The 19,110-nt window shown below is 32.5% G+C and overlaps 1 protein-coding gene across 2 annotated transcripts; it reads left to right on the forward strand.

Annotated features, from left to right (window-relative positions):
• The first annotated feature begins 4,307 nt into the window (after positions 1–4,307).
• On the forward strand, positions 4,308–8,072 carry LOC130901863 (peptidoglycan-recognition protein SC2-like). 2 transcript variants are annotated; one of them, XM_057813501.1, is made up of 4 exons: positions 4,308–4,458; positions 6,422–6,636; positions 7,698–7,809; positions 7,869–8,072. In XM_057813501.1, the coding sequence occupies exons 1-4, from the start codon at positions 4,407–4,409 to the stop codon at positions 8,054–8,056; spliced, it is 567 nt and encodes a 188-aa protein (XP_057669484.1). In that variant the 5' UTR covers positions 4,308–4,406; the 3' UTR covers positions 8,057–8,072. The 2 variants fall into 2 exon arrangements, with proteins under 2 accessions (XP_057669484.1, XP_057669485.1); XM_057813502.1 differs by having other exon boundaries at positions 4,382–5,794; positions 5,859–6,636.
• The last annotated feature ends 11,038 nt before the right edge of the window (positions 8,073–19,110 follow it).

Genomic DNA, 19,110 nt, shown 5'->3' on the forward strand with positions numbered 1-19,110 from the left:
CTTGTTTTGGCCCAGACTCGATTTACCGTATTAAAGACTAGGTCGGAGCAGATAGGATTTGTTAAGGGAAAAATAATAAAATAGAGGATTCTAACGCAAAAACTTACAAATTATGAAAATTATATTCGATAGAGATGACGCTACGCTACAGTGATGCTGGAACTGTATAGTTACAAAAAAGAACTGGACATTCAACCTGATAGATAATAGAAGGTATATGAGATAAAAAAAAGCAAGTTATTATTGTTACACTGAGAAAACTATAGATATAATAAATCAGTGGTGCACTTATGACTATAAAAATTAGTTAATGAATCAAAACATTTTAGAAAAGAATGTTTTATTATAATCCTAAAGATATAAACATTTTTTATTTTGAATATTTTAATAAAAACTTTTCACATTGTATGAGTTTGGTTGTAAAATATATCGGGAGTCTTTTGGCTTTTCAGTGACTCTGCTTCTATACTTTTTTTTCTCACACAGTTCCGTTGTTCAGAATATTCCCTAAAATTTCAGTAACTGGAGGTAATTCTCCAATTCTCGCTTCTAGTTCGTTCCTCTGCTTATTCCATCTTACACATTCATACAGGACATGGCCCGAATCATCCCTTACCCTACTTGCAGAGCATATATTTTCGGGAGTTTTCTTATCCTATATGTGAAGGAACCAAACAATCCATGTCCCGCAAGAACCTGCGTGACAAAATAGGAAGTGGTTCTATGTTGGCAAATGACCCCTTTTTCTTATGTCGCTAATCAGTGTCCTTGTCCACTGTGCCTTCGTATCCAACGCATACCATCTCTCCTGCTATTTCCTGAACGTCCTCTCCCTCGCCATTCTTCTATTATCTACTCGCTAAGTCTGCTTCCTGCTGTATATAAAAAACACCTCTCGACAATTCTATAGGCCGAGACAACCCTTAACAATCCTTTCCTTTGCGCCGCGACTATTCTTTGCCTGTGTTTCTCCACCTTCATAGCTTCCCTACAGACTGGAGCCGCATACAGGAGGACGCTGTGCATCACTTGACACAAAACCCTGCGCTTGTAGTATCTGCTCCTATACTTAGAAAGATATTTTGTGCACGGCTCTGCCTCCAAAATATGTAGACTCTTTCCAAAGGGGGTTTTCTGTGTCACTTTCCAAGGTAATAGAACTACCTCTTCGAGGTTTCTAAGTCTTTTGCTGAGATCGGCAGGTCGTTTGCAGAGTAGATGCTCTGCTGTGTCTATGATTTGATTGCAGATTCTGAAATTGTCTTCTGACTTGCGTATAATCTTCTAAAAAGTATTTTTTTGTTCTATATTTCTTGTGATGGCCATAGCCGTGCATATGTTGGAATAATTAGAGATTCTTGTTGATGCTTTGAATATAGTTGACTTGTCTTTGTTTTTCATGTATAGACCAAGCCCAGTATTGTTTTTTTAGAGCTAACAATATAAATCAGTCCGTTTTTTTGAGGATATTGGGTAGGTTATTAGAAAGGATTTTAAGATTATGTGTTTTGACATCCATTATCATGAGAATGCAAAAAACAAGGCGTTTTTTCAATGTAAGGAATTAATGATATGGCTCTGTCAAGATTTTCCATTATTGGTACAGTTGGAAACAAATTTCCGAGCGTGGTGAAAGTTTTTTAATGAACATTTTCTTTCTTCTTTTTTATCTATCCTAGTATGTTAATGCTTATATAGCAACTTTTAGATTTCTTCTGTATTTTATAATTCTTATCTTTTATTTATAAACACTTAAATAGTGATAGTGATATGTTTGTTAATTACAGAAGTTCCTATCTCTACGCTTATGTTTTAAATGAGACTGCAGTGATCCGAAGATGGTATAACGGGGCTATTGGCAGCTGAAAGAGGATTTTTTTTATATGGTGAATGTTGATGAGACCGGAATAACTCCATTTAGCAGATGATGCTGTTTGATGAGAACGTAATAACCTTGATGATGGTCAGGCAACGGTTTTTTTCGATTGTGTTTGTTCTTAATTAAAACCGTTTTGTATTCTTTAGTGTATATTAGCTGAATCGCATTTATATTTTTGCGTGTCTGTACATACTTAGAAAAAATTTGATCCGTTCGTTGGCCTTTCTGTTTTTAATACCATCAATAAATAATCGGTAAGATGGTTAATAAAAATTATTGAATAGTGCCATTAGAGTTATAAAATTTTATAACGTTGACCTAACCTCGATTTTTAAGACATTTTTCAAAATTATTGACCCAAATAAAGGGTGATTGGTGACGTGGAATACGTCAATTTAGACCACGGAATCAGATTACTTCCTAGATTAATTACCTACTTTGTTTTTATTTGAAATATTCGAAATCGTTCATACTTATAATTAATATTAAATTTCGATTTGTTTTGTCTTTACGGGGTTGTAGCTAGAGTTGAATTTGAAATATGGCAGCATTGGTTATAGGTAAAACGGCTGGGCGGAATTTGAAGATTTATCATAACTGATCTCCTCTCGAAGCACGGATTCCTTATTTAATCAATATGTATATCAGTAACCTCTAAACTAATTATGTACATTCAATAGCTATTCGTAGTCAAATAATTTTTCTGGGAGAGAGTATGAGCATAGATCTAATAAATATTGAATCCTCAATGATGAAGAACAAGCGAACAAAACGGTTGTGGTTCCAGATTTGGATATAGAAATCTATGTTTGACTGAGAGTAACGAAAAAATTAATTGTTAGATATAGATTCTGCAATTCACAATAATTAACATAATATTAAAAAATAAAAACAACTGACCTAGACGGCTGGGGTAAAAAACGATTAGTGCGTTAGGTATCTAGATATCTTGACTACGCACGTCCCAAAACACGTTTTTGTCACTATTATAGTATTTGTGCAGTAGGGGTTTGAAATGAACGTGTTCTCGTGTCGAAAACTATGTGTTACGAAAATTTCTCGTTAAATTGAAAAAAACTGATTGAGCGCTATAAATTGTTGCAAGAGACCTATGGGGACAATTCTCTATCTCGTAAGCGTATTTTTGAGTGGTGTAAGCGATTTAGTGATGGCCGAGAGAGCAAATCAAAATTCAAGGCAATGTTGATCCTTTTTTTCAACATTAACGGTATCGTGATGACTGAATGGGTTCTAGAGGATTCGACTGTCAACGAGACTTACTGTTTATCAGTTTTGGCAACACTGCGAGGACGAGCTCGTGAAAACGGCCCGAGTTATGGAGAAACAACTCGTAGATTTTGCACCAGGACAATGCATCTGCCCATAACGTGCTATCTGTGAAGCAGTATTTGGCAAGTAAGCGCATTCTAATGCTCGATCATCCGCCGAACTAATCAGATTTGGCACCGAGCGACTTTTTTTGTTTCCCAGGAAAAAATCTGCTTTGAAAGGGACCCGATTTGAATCGATGGAAGCGGTGAAGTAAAAAACGTCAGAGCTCCTAAAGGCACTCACCAAAGAAGACCTCCAGCACTGCTTCGATCAATGGAAAAAACTTATGGAAAGGTGTGTGGTATGAGGAGGGGAGTATATTGAAGGGAAGCATTCGAATGTAGAATAATTTTTCTAATAAAACCCTTTTTCGTTACCAGTCTTGTTATTTAATAGCCAGACCTCGTATCTGATTGCCTGTACAAAACTTTATTTTATCCTAGTGATATTTGACCCTACTAGTCTCTTCTCTTGATAGAATTTTCTCCGGAAATTGTTTTTTCAACTAAAACTAAATCTCCTTTTTCTAATTCTCACTTTTTTTTCTTGAAAAAAATATTCCATAGTGTTAATATTAAAGAGACAGATCTATGGGAGCATTTTTAAGTGGGTCTGAAGTGCTTATAGAGACAGAAATAATACCACATTCTATTTCTACTAGAAGAGAGGTAATCTCTCTTCGAATAATATTATTTCACTTACTTGCCGCTCACTCTATTGTTGATATTATCTCTATGGAATATTGTTTAATCTTCATTTGTCAATACAAAGTATTATCGTAGGAATGAAAATGATGGGCTCAAATATAAGCAACGGTCCTGCTTATTTTATCTAGCAGATCTTTCACGAATATAAATTAGTGAATAGTGTATTTAAGATATAAATTATAATAGTGTAGTGTGTGAATATATTAGTGGGTTTGTGGAAGTAGAAGAGTACAATTATCTTCAAACGATAAAAATATTTGTTTTCCACACTACAAAAAATGAATATAGCGTTGCAGTTTATTTATCTTAATTATAGATTAGTTAAACGTAAATAAACATCAAAATTATCAAAGTTAATTAGAATTTTATTGATATGGCGTAGTTTGTAAGAACCCAGCAATGTTATTGAAAGGGGAATTACATTACAAAATACTATTAAAGTAAACTTATGAAATTCATCTGCTCACAATCTTTTCTGACACTGCAAAATGATGTATTTCCGTCTAATTTTGTTTATATTTTTGCTGTATCAAGTGAGCGGTGAGTGTTATAGAATTTTTTATATATAATATTTAATTTTTTGTTATTTAAAAACAGGTATATCTTTATATTTGGTTCTTTTACCTGTTTACAAATTCAAATTTCACAACTTGGGTTTTTACTAACAGTTACTTCATTATACATTGCAGTGGCGGCTTGTAGTAAAATATTTTTTAGTATTCTGCAATGTTTCCAAAAAAACTTGTAAAAGTTGGGTCGTCTTTGTCAGATTTCCATTTTATTGGTTTCCGTGTCGAAATTATGGATTGCTGATTGACAATACACGAGAAATTTGATTTTCAAAAAGAACAACTTAAACAATCGATCTAACACCTTCAGTAACTTAACGATATTGAGAGTGATGAATTAATGTATATTTCAAGACTCACATTTAATTGCCGGAAAAAGTTTAAAAAAGGTATAATTATTATGGGAAATACCGTTTTTGCCATGTCCGCGGAGAGCCAGCTCAAAAGGTTCACAACATTTGATAAAATCGATAATTTTTAACCATATATACCTATCCTTCGACATATTTTCATTACTTCTCTGTATATTGATTCAATGAACAGATTCTAATTGAGTCTTAATATTAGTTAATCAGAATAACTCATATTCTATGCAATTATGAAGATGACTTTTGAGCTTTCGTATATTTTTAAGGGCTCTAGATCGTTGATCTTTATTTTCGTCCAAGCTTTATCGCCATCAAAAAGTAAACAGAAAATACAACATATTGGTTGTATCTACAAATATATTGAGTAGATTTTTTGAGTACCTACTTACACCAGTTTTGGTCTACCTTTCATTATTAACTGTATCTTTTCCTTTTATAAATACGAGCGCCGTTTTTTTTCAACCTCCGATCGTTCCGTGCAGACGCTACGCGAGGAGAAGAAAACGGCCATCGCTGTAGGTGACTGCGAAGCTCTCGCACTACACACTCCGCCCTTGTTGACATTCAAGTGTCAGTCGGCCTTGTGCTACAACCACGTAAACATGTCCTCCATTATTATTATTATACATGCTCCCGTCAAGTGTGAATTGCGAACTGTGATTCGTTTCCTACAGGCTGGAGGCCATAGTGCTGCAGAAATCCATCGAAGAATGACTCGTGTGTATGGGGAAAACTTCATGAGTGAATGTGCGTGAATGGTGTTGAAAGTTTGAAAGATGTGCGTGATGAAGGGGGCCAAGGACGCAAATCTGTCGTTTTTGATGACATGGTCCAACGAGTTCACAGAATGGTTAAAGAAAACCGCAGATTCACCATTGGCAGCAAATTTTTTTGAAAAAAGTATTGAAATTTCTTTGGTGATTATGTCGAAAAGTAACCGTAAGTTTACCAATCTTTTGGTGATAAAATTATTGTTTAATATGAACTTTTTTTTTATTTATAGCCTATCGGAGGTTGAAGAGAAGACGCCCCTCATATTCTCTGAATATGAAACAACTTTATACTACAATCACTCTATTATAGTATATTGTTATTCAGTGCAAATCGTCCTAAATCATTAGACAGTTTGCTAAGTCGTGAAAAAAGTTATTTCCTCGAGACCTAACCCACCGTGTCTTACGCGTTCTGCTGGACTGGATGCAGCGAACTTTTCCTCCTAAATCACTTGAACCACTAGGATTATATCGTAGATTATCGAAAGAGAGCGTAGAGCACGTTCGTGTACCCCAAATGAATAATAATACTGCAATATTATGAATCGGAAGGTGAATTTTTCAACTGGTCGAGTTTACTGCGATGTTTAATAATACAACTGCGAGGCATTCTTTTGGGGAAGTTATTGATAATGTATTAATTTAAATTATTATGATTTAAATGATGTATTCATCATTTTTTCTAGTTCTTCATTGTTTATGAGCTTTGCAGTACTGCAGCGTTTATGTACTTGCTGCACTTAATTCATGGTGTCTAAACTTTATGAAAAATTAAATCGACTTTTCGTTTTAGCGAAATGTCCGGATATTATTTCACGAAGTGGATGGAACGCAAGTCCTCCGGGAGATGTTACATTTTTAAGAGAAAACCCTCCATCATATATAGTCGTTCATCATTCAGCAACAAAATCTTGTAATTCAAAACAAGATTGTATTCCATTAGTAAAAAGCATACAAAATAGTCATATAAATGATAAAAAATGGAGTGATATTGGTTATAATTTTTTGGTAAGATTATGTGAATTTTAAATTACATAATTGTTGATTGATTTAATATTATTATTTTTAAAAAAACATATTAAATCAATTTATTTCCAAAAAAGATACGACGAAAACAAAAGCACGCTTCTAGAATTCTCTCTGCACGTGGTCCTCCAATGAATTTTCAAAAATTAAATTGATATGAAAATTAAAATCCTACTAAATCCTATTAATCCTATTAAAAACCTATATCGTATCGGCTCCTAAATAGTACCTAGTAAACTAAACAAACAATCCTAGGGATGTGAAGGGAAATATTCCTATACTAGGGCGATTCATAAAACACAAAAGACCCAATTAACCTTGCCTTAACCTTAACCGTCTGACCTGACCCTATTTGACTTTTGATTATTTCCATGCATGACGAGATACCCATTCCTTAATATTGAAGTGGTCCAGAAAAAAACGATGAAGGAATTGTCGGCGATTACGGATGAGTACAAAAAATGTGTTGGTAGTAGTATTTTGAAAGGCATAATATTGTTTTGTAAAAATTTAGAAAAATTTTTTTCAAATTGTTCGGGTTTTTTTGGGGGTACTTCCTTGTATATATATACTTTTTGTAAACCAGATTCCTAAGAACGTCAAGAATTAACAGTTTATCGAATAAATGAGAACAAGTGTTATAAATGTTATTTTGAAAAGATCACATGTGAGCGTTCTTAGTTATTCAACTAAATATCTAGTTTCCAAAAGTATGTATTATGTACACAGTGTAACATTATGACTTATTCTATTTTCTTATTAAGCTGGAAATTTCTGGTGATATTCATAATAGAAACACTGTTTACACTACAACTCACAAGTACACTGTCTAACGCACGTTACGATAACCAAGTTATCGTCTTCAGAGACTGAAGGTAAACTGTTTAGTATAATTGTGAGTGCTGGTGTAGTAGTAGTGTGAACAGTGTATTCAGTATTCTCATATTAACCAAAATTTGTTAACTTTTGATAAATGTAAAGATTAGAGCTATGAGAGAGAATACTGTTATTTTGTTTTTTGTATTCCACAAATAAATTTTTAGATTGGTGGAGATGGCAATATCTATGAAGGTAGAGGATGGGGTATTCGTGGTGCTCATAGTGTTCCATACAACAAAAGAAGCTTGGGAATCTGCCTTTTAGGAAACTTTGAAAGTAATCAATTTTGTTATTAACAGTTAGATGTGATTCTAAAATTAATTTTTCTGTTTTAGTTGATAATCCGCACAATAATCAGCTGAAAGCTTTAGAGGACTTATTATATTGTGCCCGAACAACTAATAAAATTTCTGAGAATTACCGACTTATTGGACATGGTCAGCGAAGCAGTACATTGTGTCCTGGAAAAAACTTATATAATGTTATAAAAACTTGGCCTCATTTTGATCCTCATCCTCAATAAAGTGGTTTTAAATAAATCTTTTTGTTTTACTGCAACTACTCTGTAATTACCTGGAAAACCTATAGTGCTGTCAATAATAAAAAAGAATTTACAACATCAAACAGGCAGTATAGTTCAAAAATATCGATTGAGGAATAATAACGAAGAAAAGAAACGAATTTAACACAATTAAGTAATGCTACAGAAATTTCCTACAAAAATTATTCCGGGCAAAAAATTCGGGAGTGAGTAGTTGTTGTATAAGAAAAAATTTTTCATACGAACTCTCGTTTCTGAATTACCTATAGGTATTTAAAGTTGCGGAATCAGAACTTATATTTAAGTATATTTTCTAAATTATACGTTTGAACATTATGGATGATGATTACATAAGTCCATGTCTACTAAACCATAAATTTGATCGAGTTAAACAAACCTTTTTGTTAAAAAATCGTCATAATGCTTAGATTGTACAGGTGGTCTCTGTAAAAGTTACAGATTGTTAACTATTGAACATAAGCCGCCCCCTGGGCTTCAAATAGTAGTGCAAAATTTTTTATTACGTCAATCACTCTACATGGGCATACGTAATCATCCATTACAAATTCATAATGTTCGAGTGTATAATTTAGAAAATATACTTAAATATAAGTTCCGACTTCGCAGCTTTAATAGCGTATAACTCAGAAACGAGGGCTCTTAAGAGAAATTACAAAATGATTTTTACGTCATCTACTTATTTTTAGCATCAAGTTCTGGAACACTCTGTATAACAATAATGGGTCTAGAAGTACATCCAAACTAAACACCAAAGAGAACAGATAAAGAGAAAATATATATAATAAAGTCAACATATTCTAGTCAGTTATTTGAGCAAGCTTTTATTCTCGATAAATTTGTATAATATTAAGTCCGATTCTGTACGATTACCGCTAAGTTCGAAGAACCAATTTACCCTATTTCTGATTTGGAAGCAGAGAGCCATCTTGCATTTATTATCTTTTAGATTCTTAAGAATGCGAACTCAATAGTAATGAAATGTTTCGAATTTTTATTTCAGAAATATAAATTCAAACCATCGTTTCCAGTTGTAAATACTTCTTACTTGATGAGTAATAATCGACAGTAAAGAATGTCTCCCTTTTTCGAATGAATTCGTTTTAAAATAATAATAAACGAGGATTATTTCGTCCAGAAAAAGATGTTAGAAGTTTGTTATATTTGGGGAATGTGTTGAAACATTCAATGCAAAATAATCATCAAATTTGTAAGGTTTTTTAGAACAATTAATTACTACAAGTTTGTTTTTGAACGGCCACTAACCGGAAATCAAATCCATATATGACGCTTTATATTTTTAGACTACATTAAACTACAAATATATAACTGAAGCTTTCACCACAAAACCTTTAGCCAGTTATATTTTGGAATGCTCTCAAAAACTTTATGAATTGCTTCATCGATCTGCCAAATATTATCTTTACCTTCCAAAGTAATATTTCCAAGATCGCTTCCTCCAACCTTATTTCAAGACACCATAATGATAATTCTTACATTTATTTTATTCTAGAATTTTTGCTTTCTCTGTGTCTAAAAACTAGAAGTTTCTGGTGGATAGTGTGATCATGGATGATTTCTCTATCGCACTTTTCGTGTTACTCTTTTCGGATCCGTTTTTGTCTGCTATTTTGGTATCTTTTGAAACAATGTGGCAGCATTTGATTCTTGAAGATTTTTCGTGCTCAGGCAGTTCGATTGCGTGGGATATTGAGGTTACAAGAAAAACAGTAGAAAACCAACCTAGTACCGGCACTCCCCGACTATCGGACTCGCTTGGACAGCTGATGTTCATGTATGAAGTTTTATTGGAGAAATATCCAGGCTTAGTAAACCGAAATCTGGTTATCTAACATGGGGAATAAGATCCAAGAACTGGTATGGAACTCTTACCATATCCTGCATTTAGTCCGGAACCGTCAGATTCTTATTTATTCTGGTCCATTGCGAAATTATTGCGTGGAAAAAAATTGAAACAAAAGGAGATGTTGAAAATACTGAACAACATTTTTTGCTCAAAGAATGGTTTTGCCAAGGTCTCAAAGAGCTTGCTGAAAGTTGCGTTAAAACCATAGAATACGATGGGCTATACTTTGAATATTAAGGCTTTCTTTTTGTATGATATAATAAACAAATTGGGATCAGATATTATGCATGAGACACCCTATGGAGTATTTTTAAATAGCAACGATTCTGTAGCTTTCCTAAATGTCCGAAAAAATTGTATAAATTGTCACAAAAGTATTCCAAAGAACAAATCAAAATGAAGCGATTACAATCAGATTGGTGTGATTTGAAAATTTTTATATAATTACGTTGTTTGCTAAAAATATAATAAAAAAATTGTTTCGGTAAAAAAATAGACATTTTAAGTGATTGTTTAATGCTGATCAAAAGCTGGCTATTATGAAAACTCGAATGAAGAGTCGGATAGAAGCCCAAGGAACAAGTTCCAAAGAAAGCAAAAAGCATTTTTTTAACCAGTAAGCAATAAAACTATAAGTTGACAGCAATTATAATTGTGCAATATTTTTACGTATAACATAGAGCGTATTTCTAAAGAGACATTGAAACATATCACCGCTTATTAGTTATAAAATATTTACATAAAATTCATTCGATCACCCGAACTATGAATCTTGAATGAACCGCTACTCTTGAACCCATTAAGTGTGAACTTGTCCTCGCGAAAAATTTCTTCAGTTGATATCAATACTTCGAAGAAGAAAGCGACAAGAAGAAGAAGGCACAAGTGAGCAGGTCGCGTTGATTCGTCCAAAAATGGCGAAGTACTACTTTATAATATTCATCTCAGCGTTAATTATATGTTGTGAGTGCGCTCCGAAGAAATCGAAAAAAGGAGACTCACCGCATACAATTTACGATCAACAACAAACTGGAGATTACAATATTCAATTACATTTGAAGGATTTCCAAATTATTGCCGTTCTAGGAGATGATGTAAGTCTAGGGGTAAGTTTATTAGAACGATTTGGAATAGTTTTATATATTATGATAAAATAATGGAATTAAGGAATTCAATCTTTAAAATTTAAATTAATGTGATTTTTTCAAAAAATATGCTGTAAGTTGTGAGAGTTATAAAATCCACAGAAATAATTGAAATTTGTTTTTTTGCAAGTTCACAATATATGAAAATAATGTTGTGAAACAGTTGAAACAAAAAGTGGTATTACTAAATAAAATAGTGTAAGAAAAATGACTTATTTTTTCTGACGCCAATTAAATCAGGGATAAATATTTCATTCTCACGTGTTGTACACTTTATTTTTTCTAAGGATGTGTTTTTTATGTGTTGGAAACGAGGTTCATAATTACAATGTATATCATCCCATTTCTACATTTAACTCAATTAAATTAAGTGGCGCTTTTTATGATTGCCACTCAGCCTAAATGTTCTTTTAATTTTGAGGAAAAATTTTACTTTAACACATTAAGTTTCCTTAAGCGGTAAACGTCAAATGTAAACAAAAGCTATGTTCGAAATCTAAGCTTATCCAGGTATCTTTTTAATACGTTTTAAAAAATAAAAAGTTAATGGCACAATGATTAGACATCATTTTGTTCAGATCAATAGTTGAACAGAAACTTGAACAGCTTAGACTATAGAAGAAAGGTCACCACGTAGAGCAGTATTTGCAACACCTACTCGACATGTAGACGTGGCTCATGATCACCTAGTTCGCATGCAGATGTCCTCAAAGTCAATTTATCGGCTGTGCGATATGAGTATGTACTTCGTTTTAGCTTCGTTTACCATTGTCTGGAAGTCCTCTTTAAGCTTTATTCTTCTGACTTAATCGGTTGAGTAGGGTACCTCCGGGGTTGGTCTGCAGCCTCTTGAATATTCTTTTCAAGATCGGGTTCAACAGCATACACCTTGCTTTAGAATTCTTTCGACATTGATGGGCGTGATGTTATCCCGGCAATCTTCACCTAGCAGATGGTGTTGCATAGGATCATGGATCTCCTTACCATTTGGAAAACTTACAATCGTAATTTCGGGGAAATTTGTCGGGAAGAAATTCTTGAAAGTAAAATAAAATAAAATTCCTAGCTATTATTGGCAAATAGATACTTATGGATCTTATGATACGGTTAAGTAATCTTCAATATACAGGACTTTTGATCAGTCCAAACCTGTAAAGGTTACGGACCAATAAAAGTCCGAAAACTTGTACATATTAGCTCAGGGACATTTTGAATATTTTAGAAAATATTTAGATTATTCTATGATATTTGAAATGATCGTACTAAATTACGGATTAGTAAGTAAGTTTTATTGCTCTTTTGTACATAGAAATAGACTAAAATAAAAATAATTACAACTTTTTAAATAATCCAATTAGTAACAGTAGAGTACCACAAATGTATAGAGTGACTCATATAATATATAATTTATCACCTGATCACTTGCATTGGGGCCAATATTGTCGTTTCAATTTACGAAGACAGTATTGATCTATTATCTACTGTTATAGCAAGATCCAAATGTCTGTCATGCTCCTACCTTTAAGTTGAATCACACGCGTTGACAACTTTTCATTTTGCATCGAACCTCTGTCGTTTAGAATAAATTTGAACAGTTTAAAATTGAACCAGTTTAATTTTATAAAAGATTAAACAGTTTTTGAAAAAACCCAATCACTTTTTAATGATCTAATACTGAATTTTTCTCTATTCGTCGTTATTCAAAAATTCAACAACTATTTAATTCTTTTTGGATCGCGTCTCTTTGGCATATAAAATAGCTTAAGAATAAGAGGGTTGTTTTTTTCTCTCTTTTACAAAAAGTAAAACAGAGACGAACAGGTTTGAAACGAAGTGTTTTATTGTTTTTCGAATTATTAGCCTTTTAGGTCTATATATTTTGGCATACGCTTAAACCAATTCAGGAAACATTTCTATTATGAAGATGATATCATAGAAACATGGTTTTGGAAGTCTTCAATTCTTTTTTTGGTGTTGGAAAACGCTGAGGGCGCTTTTTTTTGGTTGACAATTCTCCTTCAAATATTCAGTTGTTTGAGGTGCTTTATGCAGGAAATCCATCTTCTCACACCTACATGTCCATACAAAATCAATTGTATAGCAGACTGCGGTATTCTAAGAGACTCTTCTACACACTTGTAAGTCCCATGGCGATCTTCTTTAATCATGGTCTTCATAGCATCGATGTTTCTCGGAATGACAACCAATTTTAGCTAAGGGCGCGCGACAATGACGAAATTTTGCAAAGCAATTATAAACAGTCTTCTCCGATGGTACTTCATTACCATAAATTGCACAAACCGATACTATGCATCAAATGTAAGCCTTTACGGATGACTTCCATTTTTACACAAACTACGTTAACTATTAACAACTTAATCAATTTCTAACTTGCCAGTGGCTTCGCTATAACATATGTAAATATTCATAGGTGCCACAATTTATTAATGCCACCTATTATTCGATTGTTAAAGCTTAAAGGCAATCTTCGCATGAGTCAATCTTTACAATTGTGGGGAACCTAATTAAAATTTGTTCAGGTACACTAAATTAAGTCAATATTATTGCAATTTGACTAAATTTTCAGGATTATGATTACACTTACGACTATTCAGATTTCACTATTAAACCGGCAACTCAAAAACCAACTGAGCCTTCTATATCTTCCTCAACGTTTTCGTCAACAAAGCCATCGACTTCCGTATCACCATATCCTTTTGAAAATGTAAATTCAACTTTATCAAATCTAGAAATTACGAAGCCGGAAGTGAGTAATATTTCAATAGAAAATTTCACGTCGACTGAGAAACCAATTGGAACAAATATTACAGAAGAGAAGCCTATTTATACAGAACCTCCTGTAGATTCCGAAAAAATAACAGAAAAACCTCAAACATTGATAACAGAAGAAAAACCTCACTCTGAAATTTCAGTACAAACAGTACTTGGAAATATTTCCGATGCTACTAATTCTTCTACAACTAAAAAGAATTCAAAATTGGAAGATGCAAATTCACCAGGAAAAATTAAAGTACAAATACTCGAAAGTCCAATACGTACGAGTTCAGTACTCGGGGGAGATTTAGAACAAAATGAAACATCACCTACCGGTGACATATTACAATTGAGGAGATGTGCTATCGGTTTCAATAGAGATAAGCGCGGTAGATGCAGAAGAGTTAGAAAACCCGCTAGTGTCCAGCAACATATTCCGTAAGTATATTTTTTTATAAACAAAAAGTACTAAAAAATATTGTGGTTATGTGAAAATTCATAACATAAGATCTAATAGAACTCTTAAAGTATTTAACCTTTTTGTGGTCTTGATCATTCAGTATTTGTTTACTTCAACCTGGCGGGCCATACACTTTCCTGCAGTAGTAAACAGAGTCTAGAAGTCTTAGAGGACTTGTTGTTAATTTTAGAGAAAAAAGTTTGTGATTCAGTGTTATAAACCCGGCGAAGAAACGATACATATGGTTATTGATTACGTACATTGAGCTGCGGTAGTAAGTTTGAAGTTCCAGACCGAGCTCATAATTTGTTCTATTATATTTCTCACTTGTTGCTTGAAGGTGGCTTTATTAAAAATATTTAAAAATCCACCCCTACCGGTTGAACTAGCGACTACGTGCACTATTAGTGCAGTAGCAAGACGATCTGCCTTTCCATAACTATCAGGGCGATTTCAACTCCATTACGTAATTAAAGAAAGAAGGTAGTATTTCAAAGTGACTGTTTGGTGGGATGTGTCATGAAAATTAGGAATCGTGGAGCTCTGTTCATTGAAGAAACGTTAAATCAGCATAATTCTGCAAATATTTCTCGACAAATTTCATTTACATATTCGGAAAACTTATTTCAGTCAACAAGATAACTGCTACACAAAGAATTATCAGTTTGGTGAAAGATGATTTGGGAGAATGAGTTTGAAATTTTGTCCTGCTGGATACTCAGATCTAACAATAACAAAATTTTTCTGTATGCAGAATCTTTAACGTCTCTTTGAAAATGTTACAATTCGGATAATACATATATATAATCGTAACAAATCGATTATTATTTGTCACTCGTTATTTGTGTAATAATAAATTGTTATGGAAGATTTTGTGATATAACTGAATGTACTATGATTGTAATATAAAATTAATTTTTTCAGATTTGCTTTTAGCCGATTAGCCAGTAATTTAGCATCACGTTTTCGAAAAAGTTCCGTAGAAAGTACCACGTCATCATTAGAATCCAAAGAAGACTGATATTAGTCTTAGTTTTTATTAATTTCAATATTTCATAAATAATTCATTATTATGAGTAACGTTGATATGCATTTCGTGCCAATACATATCAATTAAATAATTTTGCAAAACGTTATACTTGATACATTCGTCCACTTTGGGTTTTTACAATTCACAAATTTTAAGATCAACTTTTCTTTCTAATTATTTTATCCAAAAAACTGAGTTAAAGATGCATTCGTGAGAAATTTGTTCCCACCGACAATTCCGAGATCATCAAGACATGATCCGGAAACTGTTTTGTTTATTTTGTGCGCAAGTTCAGACTTTACACCGTTTTCAAAAAAATATCTCGTTGAAACGGTTATAGGACAATATTTTGCTTGAATTTTTATATAAAACTGTCGATGAAATTAATAGATATCGATCTCAAGCATAATGTTAATTATATACACGATGTCTTTCTATGTTCTAAAATGTTCACGAAATACTAAACAGTCTTAAATATTAAATTACACGATGGCAGAACGTATAAATCAGTGCGCAAGTCGGTGTACACAATTTAAACTCAGGGCATTGTACATTGTACCGAAATGATCGTTCACAAAATTTGATGTCTTCAATTGCTGATGTTGCTAACTAAATCGACACTGATTCAAATCGGGGTCCGGAATTTTAATGGACAAGATTTTATGTAATTTAAAAGCTGACACATTCTTCAAATTTCATGTTTCAATTTAATTTTAATTTTTCTTTCTTGAATTTGTTTAAACAAACCCTTAAGAATGCCTACCAATAAATGCCGTGACTAGTGACAAAAACCTTCGACTTGCCAGGTAGCGACTCGCAGTTTGGGAAAAACTGATTTATAATATTAAATCAGAAAGAAACCAGTTGATTCGTGGACGAAAAACTTTTTTTACATAGTCAATATTAATTAGATAATGTGTTATTTATCAAACAATTTTATTTCATCAAAACATATAATTTTAAATTTCTTAAAAATTGTTTTCTACTACCGTGCATAAAATACCTATTATAGACACACTTTCGAGTGCGTAATGAAACATACTTTAAGCAGTAGTCGGTAAAAAACGTATTATTAAGGTCTCGGTAGTGGTGTGGCTTGAATACGAAGCTCACATGTGGGAGGTCCCAGGTTCAAGTCGCGCTTATGCCATTTCTTATTTTTCTGCTTATGTAGTAATAATTATTTTTACGTGGCATTGTGTATTTTACCATTAAACCTCTGTGTTTTGATAGCATGTTTACTAGTAGAAAAAATATTGTATGTAATTCGTGTGTAAAGGCCTTTTTTCGACTCATGTGATTATCGCATTCGGCTACTTTACACACTTGTTACATAAATAACTATTATATGTTTCTATTTTCATTTGGGTGGCATTTATTTTTTTTATATTTATATTAAATGAAATTTACAGTACCTATGATGCTCAATTATTTAATTCTGATTGTAATTATTCAATATTTATATTTAAGTTTTGAAATAATAAAGTTTTTTTATTTTTTCCTGCTGTTTTTATTACTAACTTTTTATTAACAGTGTTAGTTTCTTCTACAAAAATTAGACACGTACATTTCCAATCACCACCTAAAATAATCCAGTAGATCCTCGAGATGTATGTACTTGAATTTGAAGAAATTAAAGTATATTCTTTCATTTTGATACTATGTTAATTATCTAATAATAATAATAAAATAATATATGTCCCAAATCAAGGTTAACAGTTAACGTGTTAACACGATTCAAAAACTTATTTAAATTTTGATCGAACGGGAAGGAATTTTATATTTGTAGGGTTTAGAATACAAGTGAACCAAATCCACTTTAGATACTTCGAGCTATAGAAGTTTAAAGTTAAAGCTTCATAACAAAACATAGGTTTTATTAACCTTATTTCATGTTATAACCTCAAAAAATCTAAAGTAGTGGACTTGGTTCAAATGTATTGTTGCTAATACGCTTTATTTTCACATCAGCCCAGTGATCAAATTGGTAATATTAATGAAAATATCATTTCTTAATTGCAAGGAAAAGTTGACTGACATAAAAAACTTATCATCGGTGTCATTTCTTTCTTTTGTTCGTTGTCCTTAGACTCACGGTTTATCAGATTCCCGGGAAGTGTCGATGATAAAAAGGGGTTTGTGAGGCAGTAGGGACAAGTTTTGCTTTTTTTCGAAAATCATTTCTCTTCTAGTTGGGTCAAGCTGACCTTGTTGTACAGCCAACAAGGTTTGCATTTTCACGGGTTTTCTGGGTCTAAATTTTTTATTGGTTTTTCTCAATATGTCCAAGGATCGGAACGCCGAAATTTTACTGAAAGGTTCCTCATTTTTGAAACCTTAACCACCGTATCTTAAACCAATTGATTTCCCTACCTTCAGTGTCCTCTTTTCTGTTTATGATTCTATTTTCAAGGGGTTCTTGTTCTCTTTATTATACTGATTTCAGTATCATTGGGAAAGAATAAGTGGCCTGGTATCATAAATTTCATAACAATTGTTTCTACATTCAATGATGGATCTTGAACAAGTTTCAATAGAGTAAGGCTAGTTTTTATAGTCCTGTTTCTTCCAGTGTATTAGTGAAAAAACTTGTATAAATGTCCTGGCCCTTTCCACCACTAGCTTTACCCAGACGGGTATATATTAAAACAATGAATACCAAAGTTGTAGACGTTATATTTCTTCCATAGTAAAGTATTGAAGTTGTAAATTTGGGGAAAGGCAACGCCAAAAGATGAAGACATATTTTTTATCCTGCGAGACTTTCGCAATAACTTTTCTTAGTTCTGCGCGACCTTAAATCCAATTCTGTCTTAAGTCACCTGTCTCTTTCTCATCAGTTTCAGCATTGATGTTTTGAAATAACACAATTGTTGTAAAATGGTTGACTTGGACTTGGTTAAGAAGTATTCTGAAGTAGAAATAATGTCACTAAGTAATAAAGCTTGCAGACACCTAGCGGATATTATCAGAGCGAGTTCATTACTACGATGAAATTTTACATGTTATAGCGTTGCTAGTTTGAAAATTACAAAAAGTGGAATTGGTCTTAACTGCATTCTCATCCATTTATTAGTATCTAAAAGAGCAAAGATCATTTATGACTATACTTCTATAAACATTTGCAATGTGAAAAAATCTGTTACCTAAATACACCATCTTGAAATTGTGTTGAATTTTCTGTATTATTGTCTTTTTGACATTATCTAAAACCGGTATAACAGAAATCTGTAGCATTGTAATATTTTACCGTTTGCATAGGAATCGTATTTTGTTTTCGCTACTCTCATATAGATAGCGCTAAAATATTATTAATAGTCCTGTTTATATAAAATAAGAATAGTGTTTTAAAATAATAGATCTATTTTACAATAATATTATATTTCAATGAAATGATTCTCTGTCATGTGTATTGTATCACTTAGAAAATACTATAAAAGCAGAAAAAGTTGAGGAAGAATTATTTTACAAATAATATTTCAGAATGATTCTGTATAAAAACTAACCTATTATAGTGATATTTCTTATTTGATTACTAAAGAATATATCCAAAGAAATAAGTTGAATTGGAAACGTTAAACTATCTTCCCAATTCATTTGTTAGCGTTTTTTTTCACAATTTTCTCTAATGTTTATAAATGTAGCCACATTTTATTGTGAAGTCTAATACAAATAATGGACTATTTTGAGATATCTTTTATCAACTAAATATTTATTTTTGAATAAGTTGTTAAATATAAT

The sequence above is a fragment of the Diorhabda carinulata genome, chromosome X, assembly GCF_026250575.1.
Source record: "Diorhabda carinulata isolate Delta chromosome X, icDioCari1.1, whole genome shotgun sequence".
Taxonomy (NCBI): Eukaryota; Metazoa; Arthropoda; class Insecta; order Coleoptera; family Chrysomelidae; genus Diorhabda; species Diorhabda carinulata.